At 36.6% G+C, this 15,949-nt stretch overlaps 1 protein-coding gene across 4 annotated transcripts in view; it reads right to left on the bottom strand.

Moving 5' to 3' along the window:
* The window catches only part of lpin1a (lipin 1a), a 47,199-nt gene that overhangs the window by 16,549 nt on the left and 14,701 nt on the right, over positions 1–15,949 (bottom strand). For 3 of the 4 annotated variants that reach the window (XR_016086076.1, XM_088905588.1, XM_088905595.1), the window contains exons 2-6: positions 13,304–13,504; positions 12,793–12,888; positions 5,089–5,402; positions 2,002–2,115; positions 1,066–1,173 (exon numbers count right to left, since the gene is read on the bottom strand). Coding sequence is in view for 3 of the 4 variants with exons in the window: in XM_088905588.1 (XP_088761714.1) it covers positions 1,066–1,173; positions 2,002–2,115; positions 5,089–5,402; positions 12,793–12,888; positions 13,304–13,504 (833 nt within the window). In the remaining variant the exon portion in view is untranslated. The remainder of the gene's footprint in view (positions 1–1,065; positions 1,174–2,001; positions 2,116–5,088; positions 5,403–12,792; positions 12,889–13,303; positions 13,505–15,949) is intronic. The other variant, XM_088905605.1, reaches the window with a different exon arrangement.

Below are 15,949 nucleotides of genomic sequence, written 5' to 3'. Positions count from 1 at the left end.
CACAACCCATGATGCACTTCTACATAAACATGTTAACTCTTTGTTAACCAAGCTACAGTATGTCTTCACTGAGAGATGAAGGTGAAGTAGATCGCAAATGACCACATTTAGGCTCCTGCTGCACAGCAAACAAGATGTGATTTCGATCTGTGAACACCATGAAAGTGGTCACTGATAATTTTGCATGAATGGACAACTTATGAATATCGAGGTTTTACTCTATAACATTATTTGTTTTAATTTTGTGTGACCTATATAGTTCAAAACTACCTCCTGTCTGTTTTATGTAAGACTAATAGATTCTTTTTATTCTGTCAATTTATTTCCAATGGGTATTTGTAGCTTGCTTCAGCCTAACGGAAAAAAAAGAGTTTTTTAACTTTAGAATTGGTTCATTCACCATCTAGTGACAGGACGATTACAATAAACAAACTACTGGGAAACTTTCATTAGTGTTGTCCTAGAGGCTTCTGACTGAATACAGCTCAGCTCCCTGCCATTAAACTGAACACTTAAACTAACAGCTTCCCTAATAACACAATTATAATCATCATAAACTCTATGGGTAACTTGTAGTCTCCCACTGTTTTAGAGTTTTATAACTTGAAAACTGTTACTTTTTTTAAGACGTTCACAAGCAGTTAAAATGTTTCCTGCAACAAAATACAAGTTCAGTTGTGAGTTAAAGTGAAACCTGTAATGAAAGCCAGAAGGATGGCGGTTATACACGGGGTGTTTTAATGGGAGAATAATTATATTCGAACAGTACCTATAGTGCATATCAGGGTACTATGGAAGGACTTGTGACCATCACAGACAGTTCAAACAGGGATTTGTATGAAGGAAACTGGAAAAATATTAAGTTTCTCTTTGAAATATACACCTCAGTTTTCTTAAACAGTTACTTAATGGGTAAAAAAAAACATTAAATTAACATTTTTACAAAACTGTGTGATGAACCACCAATTTATTTATCCGTAGTTTAAAATTTGTTAGTAGACGTAGTATAACAACTGAATTAGGAGAGGGCATGGAATGGGACAATAAGATGAATCAGTCTTATACCTGTCTGAAGGCTGGAAGAGAGAAGATTGCTGTGGGCAAGAGACAGACAAGCCACTGCTTGCAGGGATTGGTAGAGTGTAGAACAGGCCTTTGTGCCCTATCGTCGGGCTATAGTGTGACAGCACATTGGAAGAAAAAAGTTACATGTCAACTTTTTATTTCATGTTGTGAGTGTTCTGTCTTTTGTTTTCTATTTTGGCATTACAACGATTCTTTACACAAAAAACTATATTCCACTTGGCCTGTTTTAAGACATCTGGTCTGCCAAAAGCACATTTATTGGGCAGTAAAGGATGGTGAAGGCGCAGAAAGTAAAATAAGCGTTATGAGGCCACAAGGAGACAATGTGACGGTATGTGAAGCTACTGTATGTTGATCTATGTTAACCACTTCAGTGAGTTTCAAAGCACTAAGCTGCATCAAAGTTATCACACTTGTACTTCAGGGATATGACCACAAGCTATTATTTTAAATTTTAGCTACCAAGAGGATTCACATAGTACAAATACAAGAGACTTGCAATGTTCCTGTAGTTTAGAATAATGATGTGTGAGACTGTAACTGTAGTTCACGTTTCATGTCAGAATGTCAACACTATCTGATACAGTTAGCTTTGACTCCAATACATACTGTATTTATATACCAGCTTTCTAAAGCATATGAAAGTCAATGTATGAACAGGAACAATTTGGAATAATTCACACAAAACGTGTCCAACTTTTCTTATTTTACAATATGCATCAAAAGGAGTCTGCATTCAAACGTGAAGAATTGGCTTGGTAAACACATGATAAATTTAGCTTGGTGGTAACATGGCCTGAGGTTTAATAAATTTAAAATGTAGGATCCCACAAGAAAAATGTTTTTTAAAGATTGTTCATCTGAAAACCTAGTGCTGAACCTAGTCAGAATTAAAGCTTTCTTCTTCCCATTTACCTTTGAACAGGTGACCATTCTCCATCTGAACATGCGTACATGCTTTGCTTCAAGTTGTTGCCAACGGGCTTTCCCATCGGTACCTCATCACTGTAGATTTCACGTGATGCCATCCTGAAAAAAAAAATCTGAATTAAACTATAGGAAATTATCAAAGGCTTAAAAGTTTAAACTTCTGAATTTAGAGATTTTAGACCGAAGCAGAGCCTCGGTTATGTCACTTTCACCAAAGGAAAATCTGCGCCCTTTTAGGATTTCAAAAATCAAGTTTGTGGAACTGCGCCAGTTGGCACTTTAAGTATACAATGTCAGCATTTATACACTTAAAAGCAGTTATGGCCACTTTTTCAGTTTTGTTGTCAAATACAGTATAAACATTGTGTTATTTAAATTAATCCTTAGTAGTTCAGGTGGGTTGCTGTGTCAGCATACGTAGGCTGCAAAGGAACAATAGGTTTATTCCATGCTGAAAAGAGAAGAAAGAAAACACAACGTTTCGGCCGTGGAGCCTTCTTCAGGTGTGAGAAAGACAGGGCAGTAGGCAAAGGTAATGTAGTGGGAGAACAAAAGCTGGGAGAGAGGAGGAGCGAGGGGCGGGAGCAGGGGACAGAGAGGCCAATCAGGAGGTGTGAAGTCAGAATAAGTGAAGTGAGGTGTGAAATGAAAACTACAATGAATAGAGAGAATATAGAAGAAAAGTAGCCTTTCGTTAAGAGAAGGGGGAAGGTGTGATCCTAGCTGCAAGATAATTTTAGTTTCTGTGGTCTTTCTGATGTATGAGTTCGGAAAATTGTCTTTGAGAACACAGACGGCGAGGTTAGTGTGATCATGGCTGTCAGAGCTGACATGAGAAACAATGGGCTTGGAGAGATCTTTAATCTTCATAGCCCTAACATGTCCTCTGAAGTGGTCTCTGAGTCTCCTTCCTGTTTCTCCAATGTAGATAGCTGGGCATTTACTGCAAGAGAAATTAATTAATCCTTGCACCATTTCCAATCAATCAATCCAATCAATGAGGCCAGAAACACCAAATATGAAACAGACAGAACCCTATGATCGTCTCAAAATATGAGGTGGCATATCCTGGTATAAAACCATTACAAATATCAGAAGTAAAGAAACACAATAAGGAAAAACTGTTCATCTTGTAATTTGTCATTTTCCTTAATATTTCATTTTAACTCTGTAGTAATCTTCATTTTGTAAGCAATCTGTGAATATATGATTGTATTTTTTAAATCTAAAAGGAAAAGGATGTTACTTTTTTTGACAGCAATTGAAAGTCTTTTGCGGACCATATTAATTAAAAATCCTAAACATATAAAAATATTGTCGAGTATTCCGAAAGATTCATGCTAAAATTTAAATGTGCCCCACAATAAAACATTCAAGTAATTTTTTCCATAAGCAGACAGATAACTAAATTTTGGATTATTTTAATTAATGCACGGGTTAAACACATAACTTGCTAATGCACAGCAAAATAAAACTAGTTTTATATTTTAAGAATACCACTAGAGATAGCAAAATATAAATGTAATGTGTGGTCAGAAAGTACAAATATTTTGCTAAATGAATAGCTGTGTTCTAATGAAAAAATTATAAAAAACAATTAAATACAACAACAGCAAAAAATGTAGCAATGTTGAGCAAGAATAAAAAGAAATTGCTACCAGGGAGAATTTGAATGGATTCTTCTTTTTATGGGTGTTTTTACTTCTTTTTCTTATTTTACAAAAAAGTCATTTTAGTATTTACATATTATTGTATCTTTTGTAAGTTGGTTTTGATAAGGGCATTTGCTAAACAAATACAGTGGTGCATATTCTTGTAGTATTGTACATGAACTGCATTATTATATTGTATTCTAATTACGGGGATGTCAAAGTCCCAGTATTCTTCTGTCAATAATCTAAACTCAAGTTTATTTATGACTTGCCTGCCAAGTCTTCTTCCTTTTTTCCACATATACAGTAAATCTTCCATATAACACAGCAATGTGCACACATAATGGAATAATAATGCTGTCATTAATGAAAATTTACCAGTTCTTGCAGTCACTTGGGCTAAACACCATCATTTGATCTTAAAATGAATCTTGAAATGCATAGATTGCTTTTTTATTGTGGTGTCAATCTTCACGTTCCCAATAACTGTTTTTCAGTTCCTGACAGGAAATCCCAAAACATTCAGTAACTAGAGAGAACCAAGCTAGGTTTCAGTAACGGATTTTTTTTTTAAGGTAACTAAATTTTTCATATTTAGTAAAGCTATTTCTTAGTTTTTTTCTATTCTGAACACAAGATAGGTAACATTACACATTAATAAAAAGCTGCAGCTGAAGTGTTGTTAAGGTAAATACTCAAAGCAAGCCTTACAATTTTCCCCACCAGGGCCAACGTTTGGAGAAGCCAATTAACCTAACCGTATGTCTTTGGAACATACAGTACATGGGAGGAAACCAAACAAACATAGGGAGAACATACAAACTCCACACAGTTAGCATGCCAAGATTTGAACTGATTTGATGCACCACCCATTAAACAGGACCTTTCTAATTCAGATAAAACTACCTCCTTCTTTTTCCTCTATGCCAAACTGTTAAAGCTCAGTGTCTCAGACTGATTTAATACCTTTGAACTTCAGGTATTGCCTTAGTACCTGCTGAGCTCAATGATAGTTTGGGAAAACACTGCATGCTTCAGGATTTATATTTTTCACAGAGTGCCTGAATTGTAACATTATCAGGTCTTTTGATTATTGAAACCACATAAAACTATGTACTCTGGCTACTTTGTTGGAACCTGAATTTAACAATCAGAAGTATTCGCTGGCATGTATACTATGTTTAGTGATTGAACAATTTAAAATAGCTGGAAGAGAAGTATGTGTAAGGATTAACATGATTTTTTACATAGGTTTCCTGTTTAAAATATGTCTAAAAACAATTTATTCTCTGTATAGATCAGTCCTTATAATGTATATAGATACTGAAATGCTCTTTCCCTGACCAATAAAGCAGAAATCCCATGCAGATATTAATTTATGCTCTTAATATCGAAACTAGAGCTTTGTTTTCCAGCTTACCTGCTGCTGTCGGCCAGCTCAGTCTCATCATCAGAGCTCATGTCAATAGGGAACATATCTTCATCTTCAGAATAATCTCCACTGTCCTCTCTCTTGACACTGTCCACCCGGGACTTTCGACGTCTTTTCCGTCTTTTCTTCACAGAGCAGTTTGGGTTTTCGGCTCCAGACTGGGCGGCTATGGGGGAGGTCCCAGTCTGACCGGGACAACCCAGCTCCGAACCCCTGGTTGAGACACTTCCCAGCTGTGCTTCCATCAGCGCAGCTCCGTCCGACAAGATAGGAGAGGTGGCCAGGTATGAGGGTACCACTTCCTTCGGGAATAACAAGAGAGGACTGATAAGTCCAGTATAGGTCTTAGAAAAGGGACCCACTGTTCAAGTCCTTGAGGGCTACTACTGTACATGTACTGCTTTTAAACCTTTTTTTTTTACTGCTTCATCCAATTCGGGGTTACGCAATGGGTGCAAGGCAGGATAAACTCTGGACAGGACCCCACTCTATCACAGGGCACACACTGACCCAAACACACACGCACGCACACACGCACCAGAAACCAATTAACCAACCAGTATGTCTTTGGACTGTGGTAAACCAACATGCTCTTGATCACCAATTGAACCATTCACCTGGTGAGCTGAACCTAGGGCTGGGCGATATACTGAAAATTTACCGATTCTGACGTTAACAATCTTTCACCAACCTAATTTTGCTTATGTCGGTATGTTCGGTAAAAGCTTTCCCCACTGTGGGCTTTCATGAACGGTCCCCTTAGAAAACTACTGTACAACACCCAGTCACATGCTACTGCCTCGTCCAGCCTTCATTCAAAACACAAAGAAGCGTGTCGGGCATGAGACAACACGAGTGCATATACTGAGCCCCAGTCAGGCAGGGATGACTCAAGTACAAATGAAGACGAGCTGGTATCTTAAAAAGATGCAGTTTCGATCGTTTGGTCATATTTTGGCTTCAGCAAACAGGATACTGAACAAAGAGAAGTCAGATATAAACTCTGTCGGAAAACCGTTTGTGTGCTCAAACGTAACGGATGGACGTAAATGTAATGGATGTGAAACATTATTTTCTATTTTTGTTAGCAATTCAGGCAACGTCAACTTGCCTTTTACTGTAAAACAATTTAAAACTGTGATCGTTTTTCATAATATGTATATTTTTATTTCTAGCATAATTTATATTGAAAATTTGTAAGATGTGAGACATTTAGATTTAGTTTGCATTTGATAAATATTCAAAGTTCTACATTTATCATAAATGTTCATAGTGCAATATGTTAAAATGTTCAGTTAATGTTCATTAAAAGTTATTCAGTTTGTCTTTCCATGAATTATGTCCTTAAATTATTTGTAAGACTAAGATAAGATGAGGTGTGTGCAGCTTTAATAGTTTCACGTTTAAAACATGATCTTTCAGCATATCATGTAATCGTATAATTTCAAAGGTTTAAAAAAAAAATCATTCATTTATCGTTATCAAGGTAATTTTACACATTTATCGCGATATTGATTTGAGGTCATATCGCCCAGCCCTAGCTGAGCCATTGTTAAAAGAGATTTTGGACTCCACGATTCAAAAACCAGTGGCATGTACCCATCTATCATTAATTTATATCAAAAAATCTTTGCATTGATTATGTCAAATAATAAATCATGACTGGAGAAAACTTAGAGAAATACAGATCACTACAGTATGTGGAAAAAAATGGAATACCCTAAAATAGTTCTTTAATTCATGAGAGAGGAGTTCAGAAAATATCATACTAAAAACTGAAAAACATTAGCAAGGATCTACCTTACAAATAACGGTTTTAAAATGCGGAGTAGTTGCAGATAGAATTGCTTCTCATTAGAATTTAAAGCCACTGACCACAGACAACACTAAAAACAAAGGTCAAGGCATGTACCCATGTCAGGACTGAGGCTGTGGTTCTATTAACACGCTGCTATCAGATTTCAAGGGCAGACACTAGCTGATACAGCAATGACAGCTCAAAGCTGACTGTATTACTGTATGTCAGGACGATCCTTTTCTACACTGTAACCCCGAACACCTTGCCTACTTGACATACAGTGCAGGGCCTTCACCCTCTTTGTGTTGTTTCACAAGTTGTTATGTTGCAATCTCAAATAGAAATACATATACTGTATGGGGGATTTTTTGTCACTGATCTACACAAATAACTCCGTAATGTCAAAATGGATTAAAGGTAGTGGATATTTTCTTTCAAGCAATTTAAAAGAAAACACTATTATGTCTTGATTCAATAAGTATTCACCCTTTTGCTATGACACTTCATTTTGAGCTTCAAATTTCTTTGCGAGATCACTCTAAAACTCAAATGAAATCCATCTGTGGTTCAAATCGTTGACAGAATCAGAACAAATACACCTGTCCCTCAACCTCAGTTAACCTCAGAGCAGACGCTCTACCAAGAAGTTCAAAGAGTTGTCCGTACAGCTCGGTGACAGAATTGTGAAGAAGCATACAGTAGGTGTATAAAATAAATCTTGAGTGTTGAATCTTCCCAAGAGTAGAGTCAGGTCCATGATTAGGAAATGGAAAGAATATGGAATCATACAGCCTCTTCCTAGAGCAGATGCTTTTAGTGAATAACAAAAATGAAAAAACAATGTATCCAGAAAGCTTTCATTATATCTAGGGCCTTGATTACATCAGAAATTTGACCACACATCCAGTGGAAAACACACTGATGGTAGGTTTCTGTGTGGTAGAACACAAGAAGCCTCTAGCAGAATTGCTGATTGTATTCAGATCCATCTGCTTACATCACTGAAACCTCAAATTGTTCATTCAACTGTAATCAATGTCTTGAAGATAATACAGCTGTGGATGGCTGAGAATTATCTCCAATTAAACAAGAAAAAGACAGATTATTTAAATTGGTTCCCCCCCATCAAGTCTCAAAGTTACTGTCTAAAACGCACTTCTGGCAGTACACAAATTATTCCTTGACATTTTGTTAAAAACGTAACTCTTGACTCTTCCCCATCTTTCAAATCACGCCTGCAAGTCTTTCATTTACGAAACATCCCGTTCAAGACCAATTCTTTCTCGTACTGATATAGAGAAATTAGTTCATCCTTTCCTCTCCTCAAGAACAGACTACTGCAATGCTTTGCCAAGTGGATCATCCACAAAATGACTTCAGAAACTACAGTGTGTCCAGAATTGTGCTGATCGAGTGCTGAACATGTCTTAAACAGTTCGACCGTATTCCGAGAAACCTGACCTGGTTACCAGTTTCTTAGAGGGCTGACTTTAAAATTCTCTTGTTGGCCTTCAAGGCACTATACGGCCTGTTTCCTGTGTACTTTCAAGAGTTACTGTTCCCACAGATCCCCGTTTGCTCATCTCATTCCATTGATTCCAGGCTCCTCAACATTCCAAGTGCTTCACTTTGCACACTGAGGGACAGTCTTTTTGGCTGCAGACTCCTGTCTTTGGAACACATTTCCTGACCGTATTAAAAACACACCCTCTGCTGATGTTTTTAAATCTTGCCTCAAGATGTGTTCTTGATGGCCTTCAATTCCTAACTTGATTCTTTCTTTCAATTTCATAATTTTTGTATTATTGTTTTCTGCACACTGTTCTTTTTTAGCATAAGGCATGTAAAGTGTTTTGAGAAAGCTCTGATTGAAAGGCACTATATTACAATAAAAGTGATTGAAAATGTAGCAAATCCACACCTAGAACATTTATTGAGGGTAAACCGAGGTACTGAAGGCTCAATCATGATAAAGGTTGTAGCATGAATACCCACAATACTGTACATAAAGAAGACTGAATATGTGTTTTATTAAAGTCAGAAATGGAACAACTACAAGATCCTTCAATACACTGTCAGGACTACTGATTTATAAAAACAAAAATAGAAATAAAATGAAAGGATAGGTAGATAAAGTAGAAAGCCCCCACTCTGACCCTCTGTAATCAGGAAGTGCTATGTTTAGGAGAGATTTACTGATTCAAAACAGCAGATGGATGGAGGGCTTACTCTGTAGAATCAAACGGCAAAAACTAAGCATCACTGATCTGAAAGTGAAATTGATAAAAGTTCATTTGCACAGATTATCACAGATTAACTTGACTAGTTCTTTGCCTATAAATGGGCCAAACATGTTCTATTGCAGATAACCCCACAGCACTTTTTCACTGATGTGCATCATGCAGGGGTTTCAAAATATGTGTATACACATGTATCTTTGAAGAACAACTCATTAATTCTGTACTGCACAAAGAGTAGCCTTACAAATGCCAATTCTATTAATATTAGACACAAAGTTTACTGAACAACAGCCAATTCTATAAAAATCAGAGACAATTGTTGTCTTGATTTTAGGAATTACAATGTCATTACAGACAAGACAAAATGTTTCAAACCTTCCATTCTATTAAATAAAAGGTATATATTAAAACCTCAGAATCACTCTCCATAGAATTTTGTACTGACAGTACAGTGAGATCTCTGTTCAGTGCATTCTCTGCTACAGCCTGAACATGGTCTGGGATATACAATATTTCAAGGTATTTTTCACAACCACTTGATCCACTGACAGTAAAAAGGTTCATGCCACCCCAGCAAGACTTTTTGGAAAATGAAATAAAATGTTTAAGCAGAAAATTATTTAATTCTATGCACAATAATCCACTGCAATGCACATGTGCAGAGATAACGATTACCAATCACCAGACAGCAGGTCAGGTGGAAGCTGGGAGAGAGCCAGAGCACTTGGGGAAAAAAACCCTTCAAAAACACATTTATCCATCCACACAATGCAGCAGAATGAACATGGCAACCATTAGGCCCAGAGGAGAGCAAAACGCAAAACTCTCAATCTCTTGGTACAACTCATAGTAGGGGTCCAAGGCCTCGTGGTGGCAAATTATGAGAGTCAGTGGTAGCTGGCCAGGAGGGAGTTCATTTACTGTTACCAGAATGCTGGACAGACAGCAGAGGGACACTAAAACTCATTAAATCCAACAAACAACACAAATGCCAACATTTGTTTTAATGAACAAGGACAGCAAACCTGAGATTTATTAGTAATAACCTATTAATACATTACTATGGTTCACATCCATCATCATTTACAAATTACACTTTAAAAGGGTAATACTAACATTATACCCTTAATCTATTAACAAAAATATTTCTAAAGCTTAATTCCAACATGTATATAGGATCTACCAAAACACAGGATCCAAACACATAGGCAGGTTTTATTATATTAATCTCTGATATGCCACATTTACCAACAAAAGAGCACTACAATGTGCTCTTGAGGTGCCTAAATCATAAACTGCAGAAAAAGTCCGCAGTGATCTGCAGGAAAACACAATCCTTGATAGACTCTGGAGGATCAAACCTTTGAAACCAGCAAAATCTCAACTATTTTATAAGGGAGCCCTATTTTATAAGGGAGATCTACAGTATGAAGTGAACAGCAAGTGATATCAGGAAGTAGATGAATAGGAATGTTTTTTTTCTTAAAGGGTGATATAAAAAATAAATTAGTAATACATAATTCTAAAGATTTACTGGGATTTCAGTTTTTTAGCTATAGATTAATTTAGAGGAACTTTGTAAACGTTTACCTAAACATCCATAATGACATTCATTTTTTAAACTTGGTTTGAATCATTAAACATTTGAAAAGAATAAAACAAACATGTCTGGTCTGCTGCTACAGATGAGAGCTGGAATTAGAATTCACAAAGAGCTATGTAAACCTAAAGACCAAATGACAACTTGACATTGATGACAGAGATCTTTTTGAGCTAATATGTCATTTTTATTTATTTTAGGGCTTTCCTTGAAAGAAATGTTCTAGTTATTTTAGGAGTGTTTCAAGACAATGCGACTAACAATTTGACTGAAGACGAGGTACCTGATGTGTTTTTCAAGACCTGGCAGCTTTCTGTAAGTCTTTCTTCAAGACCTTTTTTTACTTTTGTATTTAAGACCAATAGTTTTTTATGCCATATTTCCCAGAAAGTAGACTAAACTATGTTCCATGATTAGGAACTTTACTGTAAACTTTGAAGGAAAATTATGAAAACTATATGCTAGTGAATATAATACTTCACCTGTGGCTCTGATACAGTATGCCATAATTTGTATAAATGGATAATTAGTTTTTGAGATCTCATAAAAAGCAACAATAGATCAGATTGGCATAACAAAGCACTAACATCACAAACAAAGTGAAACAACTAAAAGCTGTTGAAACATGAAATTAGATACAAAACAATGCGAGACATCACACATTTCACTCCAAACCAGTTCATGATAGGACTAAACAACCGATGAATGGAAAATCAGAAATTCCAACTATAAAACTGAGAATTGTATGGGAATACACTAAATGTAATGTGCTTTTACCAGTGAAACACCGAACATAGTAACTCATGCACCTTCACCCATAAGAATAAGACTGCATTTCATCTAACCATCCTTGGCTACTAACTGACTACAATTAAAAGCTTTATGTGATGACTATCCTCTTCAGCTAGGTTAGCAAACAGCATCTCCAAAAAGCAAGTACACAAGCTTTACGTTTTCACAGACACGCCTTGCTTTTCCCACAAAAATAGCAAAACACAACTAACACCTGCAAAGAGTTTTGAACACTAATTTAATTCCAGCTTCTGATAGCAGCAGAAAGCAACGGGTGAGAGTGTGAAAATGGCAAGTTTCCAGACAATAACTGTGCCGGTGCTGGGGCAGGATTCTGACAACTCCCCATCACTTGGAACATGTTACACCGCACACGTACCTGTAGGGGAAAGTAAGTCTCACAGTCAGCAGAGCGACCTATTCCACATGTTTATGTAGCTTGATACCCACACAGGAATGCCCTGCTCACTCAGAGCAGCGTCATCTGCTCTTCTGAAAGCTCAGTGATATGCCAGTGGAATGCTGCCCAACAGACTGCTGTCCTTTCATTGGCACTTATGAAAATACCCGCCTAACTCTGTATATCATTGAAACTGATATCCTGGCTGCCTTCAAGAAATATCACGATGAGATCTTTGGATTAAATAATTACTAACTCAAACTTTCATTTTATGAAATGCTGTACTTACTCTTATTTGTGACCTTTAAGTTCTTAGAAAATGCAGATTACATTTTGAAGCTTGATGGAGTCCAGTCCTGACTTAAAGAACTTGCAGACATCTCTGGCTAGTGTACCTCTGCATCTCTTCGAATAAACACTATAAACTCTGTTCTGTTGAAATTCTAATATTTATTCTAATATCTTCCCCTAGTTGTTCAAAAACACTATAGGAAATTTTAACTCATTATACTGTACTTCATGGGAATTAAAATACAGTTTTTTTGTTTGTATATGCATCAGAGCTAAAAATATGTGCAAGAAAACAAAACATTTCTTATGAACATTTCTAACTGGGAACTTCCCATTTTCCTTTTCCTGGTGAGCTCTTGACCTTTGGGTGAGTCTCTAAAGATAGCAAAAGATGCTTTAGTATTATACAGTTTCACTGGCTATTATTATGTCTGTGTTGGTTTTGTTTCAAGTAAATACAGATCACATTACTGAAATTTGTGATGGTAGGAGATTCTCTTCAGTTCAGACCAAATGAAGATCACCTCCAAGCAATCTATAATATTATAGTTTCAAACTAACATATACTTACCTTATCATTCTCTGTCTCTTTCACAAAGAAGGCTTCCCCATTTTCTCCAAGTTTCATGTGTAAACTCACAGGTTCCCCATTTATTTCTATGTCCACCTAATCAAAACATTGAGAAGATCAATTATGCATACGTCTGCATAAGTTAAAAGAAACTTAAAACATTTCAAGATTACTGGAAAATATATTCATGTAAGAAGCCTCAACCACTAATACAATTGACAAATGTGCATTTTAAATCAGTTTGTCAGTAACATTTTCCAGATAATTTAATAAACTCAATACAGTCTTGATTCATTAAACACGAAAATGGGAAACCCAAACTCCACGTTCCAAACAATTAACGGGAGATGTACATAAAACCAGACATCATCTAGACATCAACTGAAAAAAAAACAAAGGACTACAACCATAACTGCAGAAGTGAGAAACAGATTCCACTTAAGGATATATAACAGTTAGTAGCTTTAGAGGATATCTAAACTTCTCAAGAGGGGACTTCAGGCAAACTTACCAATTTCTCCCTTGACCGCAGCACCCCCATTTTCCCAAAGCGCACGTGGAAAGGGGAACACTGCAGGCTTCCATCTGGCTGCCGCACCACGATGACATCGATGCATCCCGACAGGGTGGCAGGGTTTAGTCCTCTGTACAGCTCCTTCACCTGCACAAACATCTGGCCCGCCAGCTGCCCTACGTAGTTCATGGTTTGTGTCTATGAGGAGAGGTGAGGATAGTGGACAAAATATAAATGTTTTACTCCATAAATTAGATTTTAAATGCTGCTCTTAAGCTACTGTATCCTTTTCAGTAGATCTGTCTGTTTGGTTAATAGTTGTACCGCGAAGCCCTTCGAAGTGGTGTTACAAAAAAGTATATCATTTACTTTAAAAAAATCGTATTTTTAATTACATGTATGTTGTGTTGAAGAAACATTTTACTTATGTATACAAATGGACAAATGCTGTACACACAAAAGGTTCCGTACTACAAAGCAGCTATTCTTCTTATTTTTTAAATATGACATTAATGAGTAATATTAGGTTACTGGAATGTTGTATGGGGGAATTTCACAAAGTAGATGTACTGTACAACATCAAGGAGGAAAATGAAGCAGGTAGGATCCTAGCTTTTGTGCCTCTCTATAATCATTAAAGATCCTATATTCACTGTACTTACTGAATGTAATGAATATTTAATGTAAGATTAAGGTTTGTTTCCTGATCTGTATAAACTGTTTTTAAATGCATCTTTGTAAAGTTGTAGATTAAAGGTAAAACATTCTAAAACAACTATGGTGAGAAAAATGTTAAAATCCTTTCTCAAAGTTTCTCTGTCCTATACAACCTCATCTGCAGTTCAGCTCATAGAAGAAAGCGAGTTAGTTCCTCAGCAGTACCAGATAATACAGGTCTCGATTGCAGCAACAAAAAAGAACACTGTGTAATCATACACACCTGTTCTTTCAGCGATAATACGTAACCTGATAATGTCAGGTGATGTGATTTTCCACTGCTAATCATGTCTAACTGCACCAATATGTCTAACCTATTTTAAGTGCAACCAGTTGCCATGAAAAAGTAACTACAGTCATATTAAAAGTAGTACAGCACTTTTAAACTCAATAAATCAGTACCATATCGATATTTAATATTTCAGCAATGAACCAGCACCCTTATCCAGACTTCAGATTATTTATCCATATTCTGGAAAACAGAACAAACTTTGAGTTTACCTTCAGGCAGCAAAGCCAATGAAAATCACAGTAACCAGAAAAGCAGGTATGCATTCTCACTAATCATTCTGTACGATGCTATATTCATTAATTTTTTCTTGGAAGTAATTTGGCAGCAACAGCAAAAGCCATCTATGTCAAGTCAGCAACATTTTGATTTGCATTACAGTTAAATTACAGATCACACGTTTCTGAGAGACAAGACATGAGATAAACGTATGAAGATGGTTCTTGATTACCATTTTACTTCTGAGAATCCCTGCCTAAACAATTCTTTCACCATGGTCCCTTTCAGTGGTTTGGTTACAAGATATGTATATGGAGTATTTGGTGTTACTCCCATAGCTGAGGGAAGGACTGCCCAACCCCCACACTCACTATGAGGAGTGGGCTAGTGTCACTAATAGGGTGCAGTTGAGGTGGCAGGGGAAATGTGAGGGAAATACGCAAAGGCTAAGTCCTGGATGTGAGACTAGCCTCCAGCTCCAACCTTCCTCCAGAACCTCTGTAAACTCAAATTCATGAACACTCAACAAGCATCCTATAATTTTCTCTGTCAGCCTTCTGTTTGACATGGGGAGTAAATCCATGTCAAGATCATGCTGTGCAAGCACAAACCTACCAATCCATTACTGGATGGCACTCTGACTAGCAATCCTTACGCCAGACTCATTCGAGCCTGTGACATCATCCAGCTTCTACCATTATAGAACACGAGGAAATCATTCTAAGCCAAGAATTTCCTGAGGAAATAGTTTAAAAATAAATTACTGAAACGTATCCAGCACAAGTTCAGCTTTTTACGTCAATAATACGACTTGTTTAGATTATGTATCTCAGTTAAGTGTGAAAAAATAGAGTGCTTTCATATGGGAAAATTCCAATGTTTCCTGCTCTTTTTTTAACTTTTCTTCTTATAATAGGACTCACGGTTGATTAAAGCCACAGTATTATCTGCCGTTATTTCTAACCACATTTTGTAAACAACTGGGTATTTGGTGAATGGCCTTTGAAAGACTGTTAAATGTTTGAATCACAAAAGATCTGGCTCATACAAAAAGGGCACATTTATGTTTGCCAGGGCACAAAATAACATGACTCCACATAAATGGCATGCTGGAGGTTTAAATGGACAATTTGTTTAGGTGATATTTAGTTAAGCCTATCTTATGTCCTCCATACAAGGAAAATATCATATCCATCATAAAGGAAATTGCCTTTAAGAACAGAATTACAGTACAGTACTGCAAACAATCATTCACCTGCACCACCAATTCAACAACAAGGATGATGCACATACTGTATACGTTTCTTTTGTAAGTGAACTATGCACTTGCCATTACCACAAACAAGCCTTAAATTTTATACTGCACTTCAGCAAATTGTTGCTCTACTCTTGGTTTTGTAATAATTCTATGGTGCACC

This window comes from Atractosteus spatula, chromosome 2, assembly GCF_055471065.1.
Source record: "Atractosteus spatula isolate fAtrSpa1 chromosome 2, fAtrSpa1.hap1, whole genome shotgun sequence".
In the NCBI taxonomy this organism is placed as follows: Eukaryota; Metazoa; Chordata; class Actinopteri; order Semionotiformes; family Lepisosteidae; genus Atractosteus; species Atractosteus spatula.
Note: the sequence above shows the minus strand (reverse complement) of the source record. Positions and strands in the feature narration are given on the sequence as shown.